Source organism: Lepisma saccharinum, chromosome 26 (genome assembly GCF_977018435.1).
Source record: "Lepisma saccharinum chromosome 26, izLepSacc3.1, whole genome shotgun sequence".
NCBI lineage: Eukaryota > Metazoa > Arthropoda > Insecta > Zygentoma > Lepismatidae > Lepisma > Lepisma saccharinum.
In genome coordinates, this window is record NC_139254.1 from 21,273,593 (window position 1) to 21,293,318 (window position 19,726).

The 19,726-nt window shown below is 37.0% G+C and overlaps 1 protein-coding gene across 1 annotated transcript in view; it reads right to left on the reverse strand.

Moving 5' to 3' along the window:
- The window catches only part of LOC145979454 (phospholipid-transporting ATPase ABCA3-like), a 128,805-nt gene that overhangs the window by 89,836 nt on the left and 19,243 nt on the right, over positions 1-19,726 (reverse strand). Inside the window, exons 4-9 of the mRNA XM_083112359.1 lie at positions 14,312-14,403; positions 13,310-13,468; positions 11,122-11,362; positions 9,659-9,835; positions 7,845-8,017; positions 4,219-4,477 (exon numbers count right to left, since the gene is read on the reverse strand). Coding sequence (XP_082968485.1) covers positions 4,219-4,477; positions 7,845-8,017; positions 9,659-9,835; positions 11,122-11,362; positions 13,310-13,468; positions 14,312-14,403 — 1,101 coding nt within the window. The remainder of the gene's footprint in view (positions 1-4,218; positions 4,478-7,844; positions 8,018-9,658; positions 9,836-11,121; positions 11,363-13,309; positions 13,469-14,311; positions 14,404-19,726) is intronic.

Genomic DNA, 19,726 nt, shown 5'->3' on the forward strand with positions numbered 1-19,726 from the left:
CTCTGATGTTACCCACTTACCAGACTAGGAAGATGTGATCGATGAACAAAAATAACACACCGTAAAACACTACTTGGCGATTTCAATATGCATGTATGGTTATAATTATTATTATTATTATTATTATACAGGGTGTCTACCAAAATAACGAATTCAAAATTCTTGACCTTTCTTTCCTTTTTCTTGACCTATTTTCCATATTCGTAACATTTATTTAACTGCCCTCTTAGGTACAATTTGAAATTAAGAAAATATATACTTTTATTCAATGAAAAATTCCTACCACAAGGCCGGTTGAGATGAAAACTGAAACTTGAATAAGAGATTTAGACTTGCTTTAATTATTAATGCATGTAAAAATGAATGCTTCAGACTGCATCCTGGATGGGGAATGGCCACATTACTTTATTTAATATTTTAACAAAACTTCACACATACAAGAACGTTAAGAAACAAAGTGAAAAGTCTTATCCACAGCTCAATACAATTTTAGATTTCCAAATATTCAATTTTATCAAATCCCAGTACATATGTAAATTCACTGATCTGTAAAAAATAGCAAAAATTCTTGCCAACAAGCATAATTTCTTGACTTCTTTTTTAATTTCTTGACCTCTCTCTCGATTTCTTGACATTCTTGACCAGTAGACACCCTGTTATAGTTGTTATTAATGTAGTTAGTTAGTAGTGAAGTATATTCATTTTGAAATAAGGGACAACAAAGTTTCTTCTGCTTAGTACATAAATTCACCCCTGTCCTCAGCCCTTTATGGTTACCTGTATGAAATGCTTAGATATATCACTGATTCACACATTCATTTCATGGAACAGCATATACATATAATCAACAATTATACAGGGTGTCCAGAATGGGACTGACAGTTTTCAAAGTGTGTTATTTTAATATGGTAAGGAGTAGCTAGAAACAAAAACATATATTTTGAAGGCAAACTCAAAAAGTTTTATTGGAAGCAGTTATAGCTCAGTATAGCTCCCCATGAGCTCCGTTTGTTGTATGGAGAATGTCTAGCCTGTATTCAATCTCCCTCCATGTGTTCTGTAGCATCTGAGGGGTTACAGAGGCAAGAGTGTTCCGAATACTGTCCTACAGTTCTTGTAGATCATTTATCTTTTGGCCAAAATACACCTATGTAAGAAGTCTAGAGGGGTAACTTAAGAAATCTTTTGCACAATGTCGATGGAAAATGAATGTCTTTTCAGCTTGACATCTGACTTAATTTCGTGCAACAACTGCACCTAGGATCCATACAAGCGCAACCTTTTGCAATTTTTGTTTGAGGGACAGAACACGTGAAGGGAGACTGAATACAGGCTAGACATTCAACAAACGGAGCTCTTGGGAACTATACTGCGCTACACTGAGCTGTAACTGCTTCCAAAAAAACTTTTTGAGTGTGCCTTCAAAAGGTATGTTTTTGTTTCTAGCTACTCCTTACCATATTAAAATAACACACTTTTGAAAACTGTCAGTCCCATTCTGGACACCCTGTATATTGGATCCTTATGTGCATTTTATGTTGCACTATACTTATTTTACATCACTTTTCAGCCACATCTGATTAAACATGATGATGAGGGTGAAGGGGAGATGACACAAGATTGATGAAGGGACATTCACAAAGGAACAATAATGCCCTGGCCAGTACTGAAACTTAGAACTCTTGGCAGTAAGATAGAGAGTCAAGTGCTGAATGTGCGTAGACACCAAGCCAACACACTTTATATCAGACTGGGATACTATCAGTTACCAGCGATATCTTTATATTATACGGATGGGTCAGATTAATCAGTACGCTATCAATATCCACTGATAAAGGCATTTCGGTTTATCGATAAGTTTACTGATCCAATCTATCTATAAATATCTTATAATTTAGTGTAAAATTCTGCCATTTTGTTATAAATTTTATGGATATAAACATATAATCTACAATCTCTGATTAAGGAAAAACCTAAATATGCAGCTTACTTAGCATTGCAGTCATCTGGTAGCCTACATTTATTAGGAGATTCGGGTTCTTCAAAGACCAGTTGGAATTTTATAGCAGATCGGTAGAATATTGGTTATTGGTATCTACAAATTTTATGTGGTTCTTTATCAATATTGGCCAAAATTCAATATTGGCCAAGTCTATCCCTAATATATTATAAAATATGTTAATATAATTAAGCCTTGTTTTCATATTAAAAACACTAAAGTTTCTGACTTACTTAAAGTTGCTTACTAGACGGTAGAAAAGTTGCGTGTAAAGTGTTTTTAAATCTTGCCTTGGTCAGCAACTTTAGTGTTTATAAAATACCATATTTACGCGTGTATAATGCACAGTACAATCCAGGTTCAAGAAATGACTTTCTTAGTTGTAGGTCGTAAAGCTGTTGCTATGCCGATCAACAGCGAATGACAAAATTGCTATTCAATGGGTCACCTGTTGCTATGTAGACCAAGAGGAGAACATTACATTACAAAGTGAAAAATTGTGGCACATGGGCTTTAAACCTTTATAAGTGGTTTTGCTCATTTCCTCTTTACTTTTTCTAGAAAAAAGTATATATTTTGAAGTTTTTTTATGACCAACGAAACATTTATAGGAGGCACATTCAGGACCCTCAAACTAGCAGTTAGCAGCGAAAGATTTCTTCCATTAAGGCATTTACACACTCTATATATGTCATATTATTTGGTCAGTAATACATTTTAATTATTTTATTTTTCCTTAGCTTTTTTTTTTTTCATACAAAGTACCATAAAAATCAGAACGTTCCTTCATTTTGTAATGAGCTTATTTCAACCGCATTGCAAATAAATGTCTCCATCTTGAATGGAATACTATTGCCATATTCAGAGACTGCAGAATTCAAGCTTTACAAAGATATATAACATGATAGGGTTCCGTAAACATTAAAAAATTATTCTGTGCACAATACGACTTTTTGGGGGCAAGAATTTTGGAAAAAAGTGCGCATTATACATGAGTAAAAACGACATGTATCTAAAATGAAACAAAAATACCTTATATACCATATAATAGCGATAGGTAGATTTGCAATTCCTGACAATATCAATAAAGTACTGATATAAAAGTTACTAATATTGCAAGTCTACTAATCCGATATAAGATTGACATTTTTCCTTGAACAACATGAATAGTTTAACCTCCTTAATTAATATATGTAACAAGAGAACTTCAATGAATTTTGCCATTGAAAAAGAAACTGTGTATTTACAAAAACCAGGGAATATGAATTACACATTTACATTCACAAAAATAATAAAATGAAAAAAATCACTAAATTACAGGCTATTTATATCTATTATTAGATTGGTAAAGCCTTAATTTAGTAATTTAACAAATACTATGTTTCACTGCACCCTGTTTTTTCAGTACGAAAACATGTTTGTAACTTGTCATCGCATAATTGTCGCATTGGCACGTCAGATAGCAAAACCAATGAGTGTGTTGCAGAATCTCTGGACATAGAAGATTAAATTCTGTAAGTTCGTACTCACAACACTTTAGTAAATTTTCTCAAGTGTAATATTTTGACTATAATCCAGAAATCAATAACAACTAATGTGCTAAATTTTATTTTTTTCAGACCACAAAAATGTTGTGTTCTCATGGAGAAACGACGTGTGTCGATTTCGACTATTCAATTTTAACATATGTTCACAAGTATTCCACACATCCTAATCTTGGATCAAAGACAATTTACGTAGCAATAAAATATTTTTAAGTACAGGTAATACTGGTGTAGTTCGTTTTAAAGAAACCTGGACACAATAGTCGCATCCTACTTTTTTTTTTTTAAAAAAAAGGATAAAATCTGCAACAATTATGCTGTAAAATACGGTAAACTGGCATGCCTGTATCAGTTGATACTGATCAAGTACTGATTAATGTCACACTCATCATGTATAATACTAAGATCAATTTACACAAAGCCATACCATGTTAAAACATGAACTACATTACTTCTGCTGGCTTTTACATCACACCATACCTACTAAAATTGACAACAGCGTGGTTTTTCCTGCTCCGTTGTGTCCAAGCAAGGCTGTTATTTCATTCGCAAAGATATCCACGGAGAGTCCATCCAGAGCCTCAATCTTCTTTCCACAAGACATCCAAGTCTTTCTCAAATCCCTGACAATTATTCCGGGCTGCAGGTCTTCCGTTACCGGTTCTATAGACCTACCTGTCAGCAGTGACATGGTCGTCGTCTTCCCTGCGCCATTGTGACCTAACAAGGCGGTTATTTCATCTTTGTAAATATCAAGGGAGACATCATCCACAGCCACGACTTCCTTGAGAAAGTAACGGAATACTTTCCGTAAGTTTTTGAATCTGATTCCCACTGGGTAATCTTCGGTTACCTCCTCGAAATATTTAGCATTTTTCATATCGCATGAAGAGCTGACTCGGTTGAACGGTTCTCGGCTTTTTCTGCAGAAATTCTGAGGAGAAAGAAATTAGCAAGAGCCAAATTAGTGATAATTAATGATACACAGTGTACACAGAAAAACCATATCTAACAAAAGCAAAGGTTTTTGAATGAATACTTGCATTTCAAATTTGATTATTTAATGCTGCTTTCCTCTTAAGGTTTGTTGCAAAGATGACGATGTTGATACTAATTAGGGATGGAACAGATTAATTGGAACTCGTGCAAGTGTTCTTGGGTTACTAGCCAGGTTAGCTTCCAATGTTTCGTTTAATACATTGATCTTATCATCAGGAAAAGGAGAGCAATGTGTGCACTCAAAATGATGGAAGCTAACACCAATTTAATCTAGTTGGTTAAACACTTGTTCAAATCACGTCACCAGGAAAGCTACAATTCCTAATTGGAACTATCGGCTTCGGCCAATATAGGCATATCAGTGTATCATTGTGTGAGTAAATTTTTACCAGTCCTACATACCTAATAATACACTTATTTTGAAGCTAAATTCCTTCATTTTGTCGTTATATTAATACATGTAAACATATAATTCATATGCTCGGGTTTTGTAAACTAAATATGTAAATGTGTAGTTTCTTTTCTAAACCAAAGTTCATGCAGTCATCTGGTTATCTACAATAATTATGAAGGTTAATGAACCAGTCATGTCCTTCAAGAAACATTTCCAACATTATATTGACATTGTTTTGTCCAAAAAATCATACTGGTCCATACTTAATAGTGAAACTTATTGAGGAATTTAAAGTTGTTTTAAAGTAATTATGAATGTTCATATGCAAGTAATCCACTGAAACTATACAATATTAAACTACAGGTGGCCCAAATAAAACTATACCCAAAGCAAAGGTAACACTGTTAAGCCTTGTTTCCATGTTAATAAAACATTAAAATGCTGAGCAAGGCAAACTTTTATAGTATAAAAATATACATAAAAACGTAACGTTTCCACCCTCTAACATGGTCTTCTTCAGACGAAACTTCACAACAAAAAGAAACTTTCTTTTTGTTGTGAAGTTTGGTTTGAAGAAGACCCTGTTAGAGGGTGGAAACGTTACGTTTTTATGTATATTTTTATACTATAAAAGTTTGCCTTGCTCAGCATTTTAATGTTTTATCCAAAGCAAAGGTGGTAATAAGCCAGTTCATTATCATCAGAATGTTTTTGTAGTTGCTGTTAGACTTCTTGAGTGTTTATTCTTCAAAATTTGTTGAGAGTTACAAAATCTCAGCATCAGTTGCCATATTATATACAGTGAAACCCTGATTTACGTTCCCGGATTTTATATTTTCCTGCATTTTACATTCAATCTTGATGGGCCCAACATAGTAAAAATGTTAATAAATTTTCCTAGATTTTACATTTTCCCACATCTTAAGTTTTTTCAGCTTGGTCCCCTGAAAAACGTAAAATCGAAGTTCCACTGTACCAGTAGCTTCAAGCTACATTCCAAAACAGTTTGACCATCTTGTGACTGCATTTGCCAAAGTTTTAACATGAAAGTTACAGATGTACTTTATCAAACATCCTAACACTCTTTCCTTCGTTGGGTATAGATTTGTTTGGAACAACCTGTACTAATTCTACATAAAAATATCTGTACTACGGACCAAATATTAAAATCTTAATATTAAAAAACACTTAATCATGAATACAGAATTCATAAAATTTAAAGAAAAAAATTCCTTACTTTTGAAGATTTTCCAGACCAAATTGTTAGGACAATTAATATACATGAACATGTGTGTAAGAAGGTCACATTCAATTTAAGCTAAATATCCACACAACGTAGTTTTAGAATATTCACCTCACAAGTAAAGGTAAAAATGAAGAGGAAAACTGAACAGTAATAGATTGGGAGGCACAGGTAGGAGATTAACCAACCAGTTAGGGGGTGACGTGTGGTTGGCACAACGGACCTCAAGTCATTGCTGTAGGTTTTCCATGACCACGTTATGCCATTCATTCATAGCTCCTCAGTCTCCTCGTGATCGTGGGTGGCCACCATGCAGAGGCAAAAATCTCAGGAAAGGTTGTTACGCTTCCCTCAGGAGACTCGAACCAGCACATGTCCTGTAGTCTGACCCCAAAATCTGATGCCTTAGGCTGAACAGCCATGGTGCAGGACAATCATCTACCAAATACCCCCAAAAAATTGCAACAAGGAAGTGGTAAATATTAACAATAACTTATTATTGTAGTAGATTTTAACATGAAAGACAGTTCAAAACATGTCCCCTCTTCCTAGTGTTAATCAACAATTTCTACTGAAACTACTGTGTCTCAAACTGAAGCAATGCTTTTCCACAACATCTTTACAATGTAAATTCTCTATACCTAGAAAATTTTACCTCGCTGTCATACATATAGAAATTAAATGACCAAACCATTTGGAATCTAGAAGAAAGATTTCAGTATTCAAAATCCAGTACAAAAATATTTGCACAATCCAAACAAGAATAAAATTGGAATACATTATTAAAGAGGAGATACAGTTAGAAACATAATACAGTGGAACTTCAATTTTACGTAACGTTTTTCAGGGGACAAAGCTGTAAAAACATAAAATGCGGGAACATGTAATATCGAGGAAAATAATATAACATTTTGCTATGTTGGCACCATGAAGTCGGAATGTATAATGCAGCAAAATGTAAAATGGAGATTCCCCTGTAGATGCTAAAGAATACAATGCCTAAAAGAATATCAAGAACAAGAGGATGATGAATGATAATGAGAACTATGTCCATTACAGGCTGGATTTCTATCTATATAGCTTTCTTTTCATTGTTTTTGTTTTTCCCTCTCTTAGCTTTATTGCAATCATGAGAATCAATAAGAAAGCAATATGAACGTGTGATACAACAAAGACAATGACACATCATACTAGATCAGGGTTCAAACATGGAACTTTGGTTCTCTCGTGCACTCTGCTCCCGAGGTTACAGAAAAAGGATGGGAGACTTTGGAGCTGATTATGGAGAACGTCAAGGCTCACCAAGCTCCTGTGTACCTAATGGTTAGGTTGTCACCTTTGGTATAGGTGGTCCTGAGTTCAATTTCCAGTGGGAGCTCAAAGTTTTTGTGTTGACCCATCATCGTCAGGACAATTGAGGATCTACTTCAAAGCAATAGTAGAGGACTTGAGTCTTGAAAGCAGGAAAACAGCAGCATGCGATGCAAAGACCATGCAACATTCATGAAAAGCTGCCTAGCACACTTTGGCCATCAAAGTTCCGTTGAGGTGCAGCAAGCACTATGATAATGGTATGCTAATATCAGAAGCATCAACAATTACAGTAACAACACTTTTTAAATTTAAACAAAAAAAAAAAGAAATGATAAAGAAAATAATACTCACTGTGAATATAAAGTACCAAGGTTTAGCAATGCCATACTGTCCAGGTTTTATGCAATTAACATACCACGTGATAAGAGCATATAGGAAAATATCGAATATCAACATGAAAAACATGTAAGCGAATGAAACACCCTTCTCCACTTTGAAGAATGTATTCCAGCGAAGGCCAGATCCTAGAAGGAAAATAAAACCACACTTTACGACACATATACTAAACATTTTGTTTTGCTGCTAACATAGGGTGCGATATATACAACTCTTACCACCTTGAACTGACACCAAGCTGATACTGTTGCCAATTCTCACAGATACCAATGAGTGAAAAAATGTAACAGTTGTTGAAAATATCATTTAATATTAATAAGTTTAAGTAATGCACTGCAATAATGTGCATTAACTTACCATAGCTTTTCTTCAAAATATTGAAAAATTACATAAAAATAGGTGCCACTTAACCATAAAATTTAATTTATTTAATTAATTTTTTTTAAATTACCACCTGAGCACTAGTGTCGCTTCCAATATGGCCACTCTATGTAGGAAAATGTATGTTTACATTCAGTAGTAGTACGTAACAGCAGCGTGTTGTCATTGCTTGTATGGAATAAACGTTTAAATTACGTGATACTTTTAAATATTGCGAATGCAATGTGAGGAACTATAACGAAGGTGAACCTGTGCTGAGAGCAAAGCATTTAATTACAATACTTAAAAAATAACATGCAAAACACAGACAAAACTAATGTATACGCACTGGTTCTTCAAAACAGTGCTGTTTCATCTGCACCTCGGTTGTAACTGGGGCTCTCAGAAATGATTTGAAAATAAAGCAATTCACCTGTGTTGCAAAGCTTGAGCAGGAGAAAAATGTAAACATGCCGTTGCAGTTCTTGCCCAAAGAGGCAGGTTGGTTTAATAACAACACAGGATAATAATATTAACAACAATTTCAATGAGGCTATCTTCAGTCTTCGCTGAAAATTGACTTACTGAATGAAACAGCAACATTAGCATGTCAATTTCCTTTTTCTGACTTACCTTTATGATTAGAGACATTAATTAATTCTCAAACTATTTTCATCTTCGAATTTAATCGATTTGCACCTGTTAGAAATTACATACATAATACAGTGATTTCGGAAAAAAAAATGTTATATTCATAAAGAACAATTTAAAACACTTTCATGGTAATAAAATCATCTTTCGGAAAAAAAAAATTAACAGACTCATGAATTCTTCATAATTTCCTTGCCGCATTTCAGTTATGCCAATCTTGTCAATCAGTTCTGCTTTTTCCTGATTTATTTACAAATTTCATTTTGTTGATTTCACGGCATGGAAAGACATGTAAGCTTTTCACTTGTCCTGACTAACAAAATGATTTAGAGCAAAAAACTGAACAGTAGACGTTACTTTTTTGCATGTTCCCCATGCTTTGAATGGCTTCAACACAGCGAAGTGTCCTACATGGAGTGGTTCCTGAAAATCTCACCAGATGGCATATCGGGTAATTTTAATTGCAAATACTGGTTTAACATGAAAAACTTGTTTTGCATAACTTCAAGGATAATTAGACTATGCAAAGGTGTCGCGTAATATTTTTGTGGAACCTGCGAGATTTCTGAACTCTGAAAAAATATGGATGATTAAAGATTAACCAATACATCAACATCGGATCAGCTTTAGCATAATGGCTTATGGTACGCAATGAAATAGTTGACATGTTACATATGATAATAGACAATAAAAACATTACAATCTCATGTAATTAGTTGCCCTATGTTTCCTCAGTGTAAAGCTGCTTTCATCCTTACCTGTTGTTTCAAGCTCTCCTATTATGTGAAATCCACCATTCATGGCCATATTTGGAAGCAAGGCTAACAGAAACTTGTTAATTGCATTAAGTGAAGAGAAGGAATTCAGAAGAGAGAATCCAGGAATGAAGTACGACGTTAGCCACAGGACAATTCCACATGTCATTGCCAATGTTGCTGGAAAGAAAAAAAAGTCCCAATTAATGAATCGTACCTTACAACAAAATACAATGGAAACCCAACTTTACATTTTCCGGCATTCTACATTCAATCTTGATGGTCCTAGCCTAGTAAAATGTTATAAAATTTTCCTCGATTTTACATTTTCCTGCATTTTAAGTTCTTTCAGCTTGGTACTCTCACAAACAAAATTGAGCTTCCACTGCACTCACAAAATTGGTATTTTTTTTACAATGACTGTTCACTGAATTGTGACCATTTCTCTAAAGAGCATCCATGATGGCATAGTGGTAACTTCCTTGCCTTGTAATCAAGGGATCCCTGGATTGATACGTGATGAAGGCACATAGTGGTTTGAACCCCACTTTAAACTGTAGGTCCCGTCCCGATTAGCCTTACTGTGCATTTAGTGGATTAAAAATAAACAAACATATCTCAAATGAAAGTCTTTCCTTGAAATTCTAAAATTTCATCTGGCTTCAGGTTCTCCTTCACAGGGATTTTGATTATACACTGCTACATATAAACTACATGCTGGCATTTTTGTTGACACTACTTCGCATGCACCTACTACATTGGGGCAAATGTGCAATACTCATGAAGGATTACAGTACATCCTCCACCAGTTTTGTTTTCCACGAATTCACCCTTTTGTGTACAATTGTGTCCGTCAACATTCATTTACTCTTGTAACATGCCTGTATTTAAATGGACAAGCTGTAAAGATTTTCTATGAAGACATTAGCTTGCAAATTGATGCATGCACATGTTGTGGCTGCATAGCAAACACAAAAAGCCAAATACAGGGTGTCCGGGCTAGAGGTATACAAAAATAACTATTTACAATGCGAAAACTACTCCTTTATATTGTCTTGTAGTGAGGCTCAGTCGTTAGACCATCAATTCGATCCCAGATTTCAGTACTCCACTTGTACGATCAATAGAGTGGTTGAGTGCAGGAACTGCCTGGCCACAGAGATACCCAGACTTGCCAAAAATAGACTTTTTTGCATGGGGGTTCATTAAAGATGTGTACAAGGGGAAAGTTCACAATTGACCGTCAAATGCTGGTCAATACTTGGCATGAGCTAGAGTTTCATTGGGATATCTGTGAAGCTACGAATGGTAACCACATTGAGGTGTACCAGCGTACATAAAAACTTTCTGATTTACTTTGTACAAAACTGGAACAAGAAAGTTAATAAACTTTACAATTGCTAAAATATATGTGTGTATTTTGTATACCTATAGCCTGGACACCCTGTACAGTGCTTAATACTTACGGTGATTAAAGAACGCACTGATACAAAAGCAGAACACAATTCCTGCAATGAGGTAGGTGTACAAGAAGACCCACAGGATGATTGGATCGGTGTAATTCAACACAGCCTTGCTCTCCGGATTGAATGTCACCTTCAGTAACACCACGATCACTATCACAGGTACAAAGTTCACCATGAGGGAATTCACCAACCAGCCCATCCACATCATCCATGGCTTCAGACCCATCATCTTCATCAGTTCCTACCGAAAGATACCAAATGACACATTAACAAACTGGAGTTGCGTTTACCACGTAAGAGTAATAAGCACCCTAGGTACAAATCAGAAAATTGACATATCTTCAAGTTTCTGGTCAGACTTGATTTCTTTTAAACAAATTGCCAAGGAAAATGTACATCGCAATTAATTAATATGTATTTATTTATTTACAGATACAGCGCTATAGACCATTTTATACTGAAACTGTGCAACAAGAAAACAAAAACATCAAGAAAACAAGACAATACAAGGTGGCAGAGAAAAAAAATTGTCCAAAAGAAACCAGACATTTACTTTTTTAAAAAGTAGAGCATGGAGATTATCCATAAAAATTAAAACAAAATGGCAGAATTTTGCATTAAATTATAAGGTACTTATAGATATATCAGACTGGTAAAATAATCGTTAATTTTACTGGTAAACCAATATGCCAATATCAGCCGATGCAGATTGATCTGTTCTATCCCTAATTTCTATCATTTGTAATTTCCTAATTAGGCAAATTAACATAACCATTTTTTTATAATTAGAGCGAAACATTAACTTTACATTTTTCAGGAGACCAAGAAGTAAAAACTTAAAACCTTTATTTTTATAACATTATGTAGTGTTGAGTGTGGGGGAATTGAATGTACAATGTGGGGAAAATATAAAATGCAGGAACATAAAATCGGGATTCCACCGTATAATGAAATAGGAATTTCATTGACTTATTTGCTTTATTTTGCTTTGCTTTTCTGCAAGTTTTGGATACTTGGAAATATGGAAAGCGAGAAATGGACTATGTGATCGAATGATTATCTTATATAAAATTATGAATCTTTTAACTCTGGTAGACTGTTATGATATTATTAATTTGGAAAATTGATATATTAAAATTCGTGAACAATTTTCAAGCAATGGTGGGAATTACTATCACTTCTTGGCTCAACCCTGTGGTGTATTCTCACATGCTACCTGGTTTAACGACAGAAATTGCCGGACAATTTGAAGATGTTGGACTTCTGTTTGTGTGTTACTTGAATCCTTCATTGGTGTTTAATTCTAATAGGGTAAATCAAAAACTAAAGGCAATTTTGGGTTCTCGCAGGAATAAACAAAGACTGGGTGAGTCTGACGTCACCACGAGTATACTTGGAGTGACGTGGAAGTAGGAGTATCCATCACTGCCCCATTCAGTCGAGTGTCGTGGAGCAAAAAGGTCACACGTATAGACGCACTGCACCACTCCATGAATGCACGATCGAGGAACAGAGTGCCGTAGTGCCCTTTCTGTGGTTGGAGGGAGTCAATCCCGCCGACATGCACCTTCGGCTGTTAGCGCAGTATGGTGCAAGCACCATGACTCAACGAAAGGTGTATGAGTGGGTGGATCGCTTAAAAGCGGGATGCACAAGTGTAACGGACAAAAGTCGAAGTGGATGCCCAGAAGAAAACGTCCAACGGGTGGATACCATTATCAGGGACGATCGAAAATTCACAATAGCACAAGTGGCGGAACTCTTCGACATAAGTTTCAGATCAGCTTATGCAATAGTGAATTACTGTACCAAAAAGTTTGTTTGTGGTCGTCGGTTCAGGTCAGATGACGAGGTCCAGCAGGTGGTGCAGACGTGGCTTCGTGAGCAAACAAAAACCTTCTTTGCAGACGGGATACAGAAGCTGATTGCACGATACCAAAAGTGCATTGCCGTGCAGGGGGAATATGTGGAAAAGTGACATGTGTAATTCTTCTTCTTGTGTGGAAATAAAGATGTTATGTGAAAATTGCCTTTACTTTTTGATTTATATAGTATAATATCTAATTACTATGTAATAAATATATACAATAAATAAGAATTGTTGTGGTAAACCAGGTAAAACTTTTAAAATATGCCACTAGCTCCACCTTTGGGAGAAAAAAAGAAACAGTCAAACAGGTTCTCCTACCTGTACTCCAGTTTGCTTCTCTTCAACAATCTTCTTTATGATAGAAGGTGAGAGCATTACAAAACTCAGAACAGTCATCAAGGGGAGAAACATTCCAAACAAACCAGCCACTCCAAAATCTTGTATAAATGGAGGGTATGGGAACCTTTGTACACTCACCTAAGAAGAAATACAGTTAGAGAAAAAATATGCATACACACTAAATAAGACGAAATAATAGTACAATTTACAGAGACATATTTCTACCAGATGCACAACAGATAAAAAGCATAATTACAAGTCAAAAAATAATTCTCCACTTAACAAAAGTTGCAAAAATTATATCAAATAACTATAATTTCAAAAATTACTTCATTTTCTTTTCATAGTTACTGAAAAGTTATTACTTTTGGCTATCAAATTCCTAAGATAAATCTTAACATCCATTTATGTACAGTTGGAGCTAATTTCTTATAATTTGAGTTTCATTTCACATCCATAAAGTAAAACAGATTTTATATTTATGAGATAGGCCCTTGAATTTTTGTGGTTGCATATTTTTTTTTCTTTGTATGTGGTCAAGGAAAAGTGATAAATGTCAGTGAATTACAGCATTAGGAATGATATACATCCATATCCAGATATATATTTTCACATGTGTTGAGTTATAGTGTATGTATATTTTGCACAAAATGCAGTATTTGCAAAATTTCTCATGTTTTCACTGACTAACAGATATGAATATTTGAGAAGCAAACATTCACAATATGATTTCTCAAAAAAATGATGTGATTGTGACAAACCCATCACTTAACTTTCATTAAAACTTGCATCAAACTTGAGAATCAGGCCCAGATATCAAGGGTGCATTCAAAACTTCGTTCTTCGCTACCATCACATTTTGTAAACAATTTGTCGATTCTGGGAATAGCAACTGCAAGTTAGCAGTTGAGCGGTAGCCCTGAGAGAATTTTTGAGAAATCCACTTGAAACTAAAAAACTTAAAGAAATTGAAGTACTTACACTGGGTACATCTTCTATTCTTGTTGACATCTCTATAAATGCTTTGTCAAGAAGCATTTGCAATGCCAGAAAACCACTCCTATAATATTCATCTGTAACAAGAAAACAGGGATACAAATAACTCAGTCAATTTGTAAACAGCAAATCTGTACATTGCTAAGTACATAGACAAGTTGGAGGAACATCAGGTACTAAGCTAAGGACTAGCAAATCACATAAAAATACAGATCTTCTTAATTTATCATATTAGAAATTTTCTGAAACTTAAAAAAATATCTTAATCATTTCTACTTCTTGGAGCATATGCTGACATGCAGAGCTCACCACCGAGAAGGAGTTGTCCTAACTCAACTGTGTATTGCACACAGCCATCTCACACATGACCTCTTGCTGCAAGGGCTGTACCCTCCAATGTGTCATGTAAGTAAAGTCATTTTAAGTGTTTGACTCACTCTTATTGAATGTACCGATAAAGCCTTCCTCACGCAGACTTGTCATCCCTGTTGGGAGATGACAACAGTGTTTTAACAAACATTTTTGAGATGAGCTGGTCTCTTCCACTGTCTGTGAGGAAGTTTCTAGTGTAATTTTACCTTTTTAATCTGCTGTTTGTCCTGTGCTGGTCCGTTATAACATTTTACCAAGGGGCTTTTTACACCCCATTTTTACCTCTTAGGTAGGAATTTTAGATAAGGGGTTATTTCCTGGTGTAAAAATAGCCATATGTGCTAAAGCATCTAATAATTTTAAATCATTCATTAAAAATAAATTTCTGGGCATTCCTTCTTTGTGTCCTGTCACATTGCGTAGTCAGGGTTGGGTGTTTGCTATGCCTCTTATTCCAATATAATTATATTTCTGTATTCCATGGCCAAGTCGAGATTCGAACCCAGGATGGTTTGTAGTCAAATCAAATGGTTTATTCTTTTCGGGAGGGGGAGTGGGTTACGTGTACTTTTTTTTAGTACTCCTTTATCATTTTGCAATATTTTCCTGTTATTAACATTCTTTTTTTTTTAGGAATACTGGGCCCTAAAAGGGGGGGGGGGGTATGAAACACACCAACCCCACCTTGAGCACACCACTTATTACTCCCCCTATTATCAACGTCACCGCACGCTACTGCCAGACATTGTTTACCACTGGCCAAAATGTCAACAATCGAAACCTTTCATTGTAGTTGAAATTAAAAGGCCAAATGAAGAAAAAGTACAACTCACTTTCACATTTGCTACAGGAAATAGTATTGTTGTGGAAGTTGTTAAATCATGAAGCAGATGCTGAACATCTAATAACCATAACTAAAAATCAATAAAACACTAGTGATGGGCATTAGACGATTATTAAAACCATCAAAAAAAAAATATCGACTAATGAAAATTAGTCGAACGACTAATATTAGTTGAAGTAATTGAACGACTAATATTAGTCGAATTAGTCATTTGACTAATATCAGTCGAAGTAATCTCACGACTGATTCAGTCGAAACCGAACACGACTCATTCAATATCCAAACGAACTATTGGCCAGAGGGCTTATTATTAAGAAGTGAACAGGAGGGCATTTCTTGGAAAGGTCAGCGACTGGAAAATTCCATCACACGGTACCGCACCACAGAAAAGGAAGGTGCCCCTACTGTGACATCTCCCCCTACCTCCAGGGGGTGATGGCTGTTGTCATTCATATCACTATTTTTGTTTGCTGTACTTTCTCAAGGGATATTCATTCAGACTTCAATGAATATCCCTTGTAACCCTTTTTTCGTAACGGGAAGTAATCGTACCTCGAAAAGGCTGCGTTGAAGCAACCCTCTCACCGGACCTTTGGTACTGACCTATGTTTGACACTTAGTCCGGAGACCGAAGTCCCCTTCCTAGGTGTCGGGCCCAGCTAACGGTTTTGATTCCAGGGTACGTGTGACCGGATCGGTCTCCGGACTAAGTGTCAAACATAGGTCAGTACCAGGCGCGGTTGGCCCTATAGCGCACAGGATCAGTGAACCCCCAGTAATATATGATAATCACCTCGAGAATGAACAATAAACAATGTCTTTACATTTTCACATTATTTCGCTAAAAATTCTACACAATAAGTCATGTATTTGTGCCCGTAATACGGTGAACTCTTTTGCTGAGAAGAAGAAACCGCGATTCGGCCGCCCTGATACAGACCCTCAGTTGAACCCCCACAGGACAGCTCTTGCCATTGTGAAAGCTTCGTGCGGGAGCAGAAGCTCGAGGAGGGTATAGGACAAAATACATGGACGATGAGATTTGCAGAACCTATGTTCAACCCAACGGTCATGCGCAGTTCGTTCTCTCGCAGAAGGCGCGGGACAAGGCTCCGATCTCGCTGCTTCCTCCCTTCCAGTGTTGCTGTGTGCGGTTCAAGTTTGAAGCGCACACATTACATATTCAATATTCTCTTTGTATCATTTTTGTACTGAACTTCTTGGAATAAATGCAAAATTGTGGCAGAGATGGATGAGTGGAAACAAATAAAAGCTGGAATTAGATGCGATGAATTAAAATAAAGGAGATACATTACCAAAATAGCTCGTGCATGCATTCAGAGGTTTTTCCTTAAAGGTGGAAACACTTCGGGTTCGCGAAAGAGAAAGAATGGCGCGAAGACGTGACTCGCTGTCGCTCGGTCTCAATCGTCTCAAGTTTCTTAGTTTTTGAAGTGCTTGGATACTTGTTGGAAAGTATTAAGTGATGCTGCGAGTGAAGCGAGGGATGGACTTTACCTAGGTTATGTCACATGATGCAGTGTAGGCGTTGCTGTCCGCCCAGGTAAGAAATGACCGATAGAAATGCACGTAATTAACGTAAACGAACTTCCTTGTCCACTGAAAAAAAGCGTGTGCTGGTCGACCAGCCCCAAATTTGAACAAAGCTATCTTGTATCAATGAAAGGGTCTCAGGTTCGATTTCTAGTATGCACATGCCATTAGTTGCCATTTCCCTTTAATAAATGTAGGACCAGTTCTGATTAGTCGGCATGGACGTCCGGAAGGGGAAAAGGGGGCAGCCCCCATGGAAATTGAATGTAAACCAAAAATTATATATTACACGCATATAATTTAATTTCAGTCACAGTAATTTTTGGTAATTATTATAAAAGCGTTGCAGTAACTTCAGACTGAAGGAGTGTTTTTTGCTCCTCCTGAGGAAAAAATATATTACTTGCCCCTACTTGAGGACGTCCATTCCAACAAAACTCAACTTTTTTCATAAAGGCACAATTTATTGTAGTTTCAGCCCTAAATTTATTCGCACACCCCTAATACAAAACCTTATACTCCCATATAAAAAAAAAAATTCTGGACAAATCTTTTAAGCCCGCCCCCCATCCTTTTGTTAGGCGAAGGAAGTTTATTTTGCGGAAACTGAATATATGTCACATGACTTCAGTGAACCCCCGGGTAAATAATGCACGAGAAGCGCCTGGTCAGTACCAAAGGTCCGGTGGGAATTTGGCGCCTGAACAGGGACCGGTCTATCTCTTACCCTCTCTCGCCCCCCCCCCCCCCTAACTTCAAAAAAAAATGTAGGCTTGAAAATCGCTCTCGGCTGGGGAGATTTTTGAAGGTTACATATTTTTTTAAAACACCCTGTATATGAATACTTTTTTGTAACACCCTGTATATAAATCTATACATGAAAAATACTTTTTATGTGAGCACCCTGTATATAAAATTTCACACAAAAATTCCTTGATGAATCACAATAATAATACACAAGTAAACAGGGCTCAATAATACATAACACAAAAATACATAATGTTGAAAAATAGCAATGATGCTAGTAATATAGAAATAAGTGACATATAAATAAAACACAAAACAAATCAAATTGTAGCTTCTCTTCGCAATGTCTCTTAAGTGCCCAATGGCAAATTGCAGATTTCGCGATACCTTTTCATCCAATCTTCCCGTTTCTCTTCGGAGCAGTTCCATCGTTTGCAATTCTCCACGTGCTGCGGCGCGAGTTGTTTTCCTGTTACGCAATCATCAAGATCCAAGATGTTCATTGCAGGTTTGCCCTTACAGAAATATGGTCCATCGTACATGAAAAATAACTTCTTTATTCTTCCTTCCACCTGCGAGCTCAGGCCGTGGTTCTTTACAAACACGAGATCTCCTTGCTTGATCTCGGCGCCGGCTCGCGTTGCCCTTTCATTCGCCTTTCTCCTGGCGCTCTTGGTACGCTCTACGGCCATCAAGATTTTTTCACTGATTTTTGGGTCGCGGTCATCCTCTTGTAACCCGAAGTGACGTATCACATCTCCTCGTTGGACACTTCTGAAGTGAAGCTCTGTGGGTGTAAATCCTAACCTGTCGGACTCCGTGTTGTTGCGTAAAAGTACAACAGAAGTGACATGCTTGCTCCATTCCTGGTGGTTACCATGGCAGAACACTCGCAGCAGTCGGTTCATCTCGCAGTGCATCTGCTCCACCTGGTTCGCCTGCGGCCTGTAAGACGGTGTCCAGAGGGGTTTCACACCATAAGCTTCAAGGGTACCTTTCCAGACACTGCTGGTGAACTGTGGCCCTCGGTCTTCCATTAAGCCTAGCAAAACCAGGATCCTTTCATTATCCCCTAAGGACAGCTCCTCTGAGGTAGTTTCAAATCCCTCCAAAAATGCAGACGGTAAAACCCGATCAGCCCCGTTGAATCTTTTGAAATGGGTTTTATATTCAAGAGGAAAAATAGCTCTTCTCGCAATTGTGGGTACTGAATAATGACCTTCGCTGCTGGTGGTCGCTAGTCGAGTGGGTAAACCGGGGAAACTCTCATTTACCGCTAGCTCATTGAATTCAGGCAAAGGGTCCTCGTTATTGCTGGTGGTCGAAGTACCTGGGTTCGTCCTCGTAGCCGTGGGCGTTTCTCGTCTCTGAGGGTGAGAAAGGTCCAAACTGCCCATTCTTTTTTCCAAAGCTGTATCTTTTGGGAATGGTCATCAACCTCGCCTATTGTTTTCGCCACGCGCTCTCTCAAACCTTGCGAGTCCTCGTGACAGCTCGCCTCAAGTAGTGCCAGTTCCTCGTCCGTCTGGTCTGTCCGTCGCGACAGTGTTGCCAACTGCTGGTCCTGGTCATCAACACGGGAATCCAAGCGATCGACTTCTGCGTCGAGTTTCTTTTCATTGTCTTGCAAGTGCGTGGAAAAACGTTCAGTTATTTGTTCCGCCGAAACACGCACAACTTCCTGAAATCGGATCTCAAGTTCTTCGATTCGCGCTTGCGTTTTCACATTAGCTGCGTTTATCCTCTCCTGGAGCCTCCCTTCCAGCTTCGCGTGTTCCGCTTGCAACAATTGCCGTAGCATTTCAAAAACTTGGTCATTGGTGCCGGTCCTTTTGTTCGACACATCAGTGGCCGGGATGGCTTCTTCCGGGGCAGGGGGGGTA